At 35.6% G+C, this 6,137-nt stretch overlaps 1 protein-coding gene across 5 annotated transcripts in view; it reads left to right on the forward strand.

Moving 5' to 3' along the window:
- Window positions 1–3,920, forward strand: part of KYAT3 (kynurenine aminotransferase 3) — a 48,925-nt gene extending 45,005 nt beyond the window's left edge. For all 5 annotated transcript variants that reach the window (XM_074221745.1, XM_074221746.1, XM_074221744.1 and 2 more), the window contains 2 exons: window positions 2,732–2,815; window positions 3,480–3,920. In XM_074221745.1, the coding sequence (XP_074077846.1) occupies window positions 2,732–2,815; window positions 3,480–3,533 (138 nt within the window). In that variant the 3' untranslated portion in view covers window positions 3,534–3,920. The remainder of the gene's footprint in view (window positions 1–2,731; window positions 2,816–3,479) is intronic.
- Window positions 3,921–6,137: the final 2,217 nt, after the last annotated feature.

The raw sequence follows: 6,137 nt of genomic DNA on the forward strand, positions 1-6,137 counted from the left end.
GTTGCTTGGAGTTTTTTAGTGTACTGTCACAGCTGATTGTTTAGATGTTGATTTTTTAAATTTACTTGTTGAAAAAATATAATAAGGAGGGTGGAGTAAAGACAGAAACTCACTTGAACTCTCTAAAATTTGTCTCCAAACAACACTAAAATACCCCAAAATGAATTCTGGAATAACAGAACCAAAAATAGTTCGAGGTAAAACAATTTTTTAACACCTGGACAAATTAGAAGAATGGAAGAAAATATCTGATTCAATGAGGTGAGAGTGGAGGACAATCCAGGAAAGGTCTTGAGCATTGTGAAGCTGGAGTAGGTTTACCATCAAAACTAATGTAGTCAGTAAGTTTGAATGCCTATCAAAGAAGTGAATGACAGGCTCCTAACAATAAGATTACCACTTCCAGGAAAACACCATGCCATCAGCATCAGTGCCTTTGCTCCCACCTTAAAAAAGGCTAGCAAAGTCAAAGAAAAATTTAATAAATACCTGGAGACGCTTATCATCAATATGCCAAAAGAGGACAAGCTTATAATTCTGGGTGACTTCAAATACTTGAGTAGGTTCAGATTACCAGACATGGCAGGGAGTCCTTAGGAGGAATGGAATTGGAAATAGCAGCTGTCATCTTCTACTGAAGACTTGTGCCTCTCTTGACCTTCTCATTTAATTCCATCAAATGTAAAATACAAGGAAACTTATAGAGATACAGGACTCTTAGCTCAGTAAGAAAGCAGATGAAATTCAGTTTTATGCAGACAAGAACAAGCCAAAGTGCTTATATGATGCCTTGAAGGGTATTTATAGGCCAAAGACATGTGGAGCATCTCAACTACTTAATACTAATGGAGCCACATTGATTAATGATAGGGATATGATCCTAGAGAGATGGATTGAACACTTACATCATTAATCAATGCAGAAATCATTGACTTTACCTCAAATTGAAGTCAATCAGACCCTAGCTGAAGTTCCAACTGAAGAAGAGGTCTTGAATGCCATTAGGCTCCTTCCAAGTGGCAAAGCACCTGATATTAATTCTATTCTGACTTAGATTTATAAGGTGGGGACCCCATTGCTTATCCAAAAGCTGACTGAAATTTTCCAGGTTATATGGCATTAAGAGGTGATCCCCAAAGAATTCAAGGATGCCTCCATCATCCATCTCTGTAAAGATAAAGGAAATAAATTATCCTGTGACAATCACAGGGATGTTTCTTTTTTAGTCATTGCTGGTAAGATTCTTGCAAGAATCCTTCTCCATAGGCTGATCCTTTATATGGAAGATGGTCACTTCCCTGAGACCCAATAAAGTTTCAGAAAGGATGGAAGAACAGTTGATACAGTGTTTGCTGCCCAACAACTCCAGGAAAAATGACAGGTACAGAACAAAGGTCTGTGTACAATGTTTGTAGATCTGACTAAGGCCTTTGATAATGTCAGTTGTTAGGGTTTATGGAAAATTGTCTCAAAATTCTGTTGCCCAGAGAAGTTCATCAGTATTGTACCTCAGTCTCATGATGGCATGCTTGACTGGGTTCTGGATAGTGGATGATGCTCTCGAGCTTTTCCGATCACCAATGGAGTGAAACAAGGCTGTGTCCTTGCTCCCATGCTTTTTAGTATGGTTTTTTCAGCCATGTTATCAAATGCCTTCACTGAGGATGAACATAGCATCAAGGTCAGCTACTGCGCTGATGGTAAATTCTCCAACTTGAAAAGGCTACAAGCCAAGTGTTGTTGTTTGCTCTTCTGTTTGCAGATGAGAAGCTGAGATACAACAAAGTATGAATTGATGCTCTGTTGCTTGTACTAATTTTGGCCTAACAGTTAACACCAAAAAAATATAGGGACTCCATCATCCATGTGTGGAACCATCGATTTCAGCAAATGAAGGAGTTCTGAGTACTGTGGACACGTTCACACACCTGGGCAGTGTTCTTTCCAGTAAAGTACTTGTTGACAATGAAGTTGACACTCGCATTGCCAGAGTTAGCTCAGTTTGGGAGACTGAAGGAAAGTATGGGAGAGAAGACAAACTTATGCCTATGAAACCTAGACAGTCTACCAGCACCATGTCATGACTAAATTGCTTCCATCTAAATTGTCTTAGAAAGATTCTGAAGATATCCTGGCAGGAGAAGATACCAGACTCTGAGGTCCTTTCTCAAGCTAAATTGCCTAACATTACAAAATTACTACAGAGAGGGCAACTACAATGGGCTATATACTTGCCAAAAAAGAATATTTTTACACAGTAACAGCAATATTGTATGGTGATTAACTGTGAATGGCATGGTTATTCTCAGAAATATAATAATCCAAGACAATGTCAATCCTCTTCTAGAGAAAGAATTGATGGAGTCTATAGACTTCAAGAATCCTTTTATTTAAATTTATTTTTCTTGAGACTTTTTGGGGGGCAGTGTTTTCTTTCATAAGCTCATTTATATAGAAATATGTTTTAGACTTCTGTACATGTATAATCTATTTTAAATTGCTTTCTTCTCAATGGGGAGAGGAACAGAATTTGGAAATCAATTTTGTTAAATTTTAATGTTAAAAATTGTTTTATATATAATTTGAAAAAATAAATTAAGGCAAAAAGAAAATTATTGTAACTATCTAAAAACAATTTGTTTCTCATCAGAATATTCACTAAAAATGTTAAATTTAAACTAATGGTAACAATTTATAGTTCATTATAAATTTTTATGTTTATTTTCTTCAGAAATTGTTAGCAATTCCTGTTACAAAATTCTGTAATGTCTACAGAAAGGATTTTGAGAAATATGTCCGGTTTTGCTTCATTAAAGTAAGTTTATAATCTGCTCTAGTGAGTCAAAGAATTTACCCCATGATATGAGGGAGAAATGGGGTGGAGAGAGAGAGAGAGAGAGAGAGAGAGAGAGAGAGAGAGAGAGAGAGAGAGAGAGACTTTATTAAGATCCTTATCATGTGCCTGTTGCTTTGCTAAACTTTGGGAATACAATTTCAAGCAAAAAAATAAAAAAAAACAACAGTCCCAGCCCTCAAGGACCTTTCATTCTAATAGGGGAAGACAGTCTCAAAAGGGGAAGAGGGGGGAAAAAAAGTCAGAAGTAGTCATGAGTGAACTGTTTTATGCAGGGATGACGGCTGATGCTTTCTCCAAGGAGAAGAGCTGCCTTGTGTCCTTGAGGGATGTTAACACATCACCAGCTTTAAGTTTTTGCTAATCTTACCAAGTCTTAGTCTTCCTTCATGGTTACTTAAGATCCACCCTCCTGCAGGAATACTGTCTGAGTCATTTGACATTGGAGCAAACCTAGCATTTAGTGCATTGTTGGTTAATTATTTAATTAGGCTGTAAGTTTCTAAAAGTCAGGGAATGCTATCTTAGGTATTGTTTTTACCATCAGTACCTCTACACATATGGATAATAAATACTTGTTAAATAAATAATATAACAGTGAACTTTGTATATTTTTAATTTATAGCAAGACAGCACCTTGGATGCTTTTGAGAAGATCATCAAGAATTGGAACAAGTAACCCTAATTTTTGCCCACATCTCTTTGTGTTGCCTTTGTAATTTGATAAAATGAAGTTGCTGCCACCTACTGGATATTGAAAAAATCTCTTAGTACAAATAATTCATAACAGAATGCTATAGGACACATATAATGTAGTAACTTTAAGGAAAATCAATAGAAATATGCAAAAAGAAGTTGATATGATGCAAGAAGAAATAGAACTGAAAATAGCTGCATTTCAGAATTTCAGGCAAATCTCAAAACAAAACCAACAAATAGAATTTGTTTGTTATTTTCAAACTTCTTTGTGTTCTATATTTACTATATATCACTACCTACTTCTCCCCCAGAGTGTCAGATTTAATTTATTTTGGATACTTCCTAATAAAGTTTTGATAATTGTGTACTTTCTTTATGCTTTATAGATCACACTGTTAAATTACTGTTAGTAGTTTACATAATCAGCATACCCTTGGATCTTTGCAATCCTTATTCTTGTTTTCTCCCTTGCCATTTTATTTGCGAAATTATCTGATATGGAAGAGGAAAATGAAGTGTTTCCTAGGAACATATACATTTTCAAAGGGGAATTAACACAGCATTCTAACAAAGCAGCCAATTTCCTTTCAGAATCTCCTTACAGACCTGGTTGTTTAATAAGGTTTGTTCCCATGCTCACAATGGCCTTCACAAATTTAGCAACTGGTACCAGATTCTGTACCCATTAGTCTTGTCAAATTAATTCAGAGGAACTTCAAGTACACCTTAGTTTTAATTATCTTACTTTCTAAAACTCTTCCACAGCTTTCTAAGGCCAAATGAATCTGCATAAATCAATATATATGTATATTCTTAAATTTATTTTGACAAAATTATGAGATTTCAATTGCAAAATTTTGAAAGGAAAAACTCAAATAAAGCTAGAAATGGATTTTGCAGAATGTGGCTGTGGGAAGGTAGGTATGAAAGAAGTGCTAAAATCAATTTTTAAGTATATTCGATAGTAATTCAAGTTTATTCCCTGAAGGGAAAAAAATCAATTACAAGAGTTTGACAATTCAAAAAGGATGGCAATTTATTTCTACCCATTTAATGATCATAGAAGAAAAAACAAAGATTATATTTTGAATCCTTAACTATAAAATTTTGCCCTCAAATGTAGGTTAGCTATCATAGAAAATAGTGACATATCTGCTCTGGAAGACATAGTAGCAGCTGTATAGTATGATGAGATTAATATTGATTGGAAAAGCCAATTATTTCTACAATTTATTCTAAGCGATCCCAAGATTGCTGTTTGTCAGCAGGTGAACTTCCTGCCTAATTGGGATGATTGGGTAATTAGATGTATCCTCTCTCAGCAGCAATGAAATGAAGCTATGATGCCTTAGTGGGCTGTTTTTGTCTCCCTCCTGAATTATCTGACTAAGGCTAAAGAAAGCCTTCACTTGATCTGGTAATAATTCCTGATTTTATATATTCTGGTAATTTTGGAAGTCTAATTATTTTAATCAGAAGTCTGCTGGGGGAAGGAGGTTTGAAGGGAATCGGAGATGTCTGTCAGCAGAAAAAAAAAGGATCATTATATGTGTTTTAGCCTGCCACAGTCTTATTGCTTCAGAACTGACCATTTGGACTCTTAGTATTTGTGTAGGCAATGACTTTCTATCAGTAACAAAAATTAACTTGAGAATTTAGACATCTATTTAAAAAAAAAATAAAACTTGGGTGGCTAGGTGGAGCAGTGGATGCAGCACCCACCCTGGAGTCAGGAGTACCAGAGTTCAAATCCCGTCTCAGACACTTAATAATTACCTAGCTGTGTGGCCTTGGGCAAGCCACTTAACCTTATTTGCCTTACAAAAACCTTAAAAAAAAACCTTTTATTTCAACTATCAAAATTGTTCAGATTAGTATTTGTTTTTTCCAAGGCAATGGGGTTAAGTGGCTTGCCCAAGGCCACACTGCTAGGCAATTATTAAGTGTCTGAGACCGAATTTGAACTCTGGTACTCCTGACTCCAGGGTGGGTGCTGTATCCACTGCTCCACCTAGCCACCCCTCAGATTAGTATTTTTAAGATGAAACTAAAACTTTTGCTAAAAGTTTGAAAGAGATGACACCAACTAATAGACTATATAATAAATTCTCTCACAAAGAGAGTATTGTTCTTTCATTTATAAATTATACAAATGCTTTCCCTTTTCTCCAAGGACTATATTAGCTAAACTCTAATACGTATCATAGGAGGTACTTAATGTTGGATGAATCTTAATTAGTGAAAATCAAGTCTTCCAGTAATGCCTTTAAAAATCCCAGGGTATCTGTAGCCACCTAGAAGAAAGGGAGGAGATAATGACTAAAATGAGTTATTTGTCTTTTTCCTTTCCACATTTCTCTTCTACTTCACTACTATTGAGAAGTTAACTATAATCACAAGTCCTGAGAATTCATGACGAACCAGTCCACCCACCTCCTAGAAGAGAGATGATTGACTTGGAGTAAACACTTATTTTTCTGGACATGTCCAATATGGGGTTTTGCTTTGCTTAATTATATGTGTCTTATGACTAGGATTTTGTTTTTCTTCCTCAATGTGTAGTTGGAGAAAGAAAGGAGGTGGA

The sequence above is a fragment of the Macrotis lagotis genome, chromosome 2 (assembly GCF_037893015.1).
Source record: "Macrotis lagotis isolate mMagLag1 chromosome 2, bilby.v1.9.chrom.fasta, whole genome shotgun sequence".
Classification (NCBI taxonomy): Eukaryota; Metazoa; Chordata; class Mammalia; order Peramelemorphia; family Peramelidae; genus Macrotis; species Macrotis lagotis.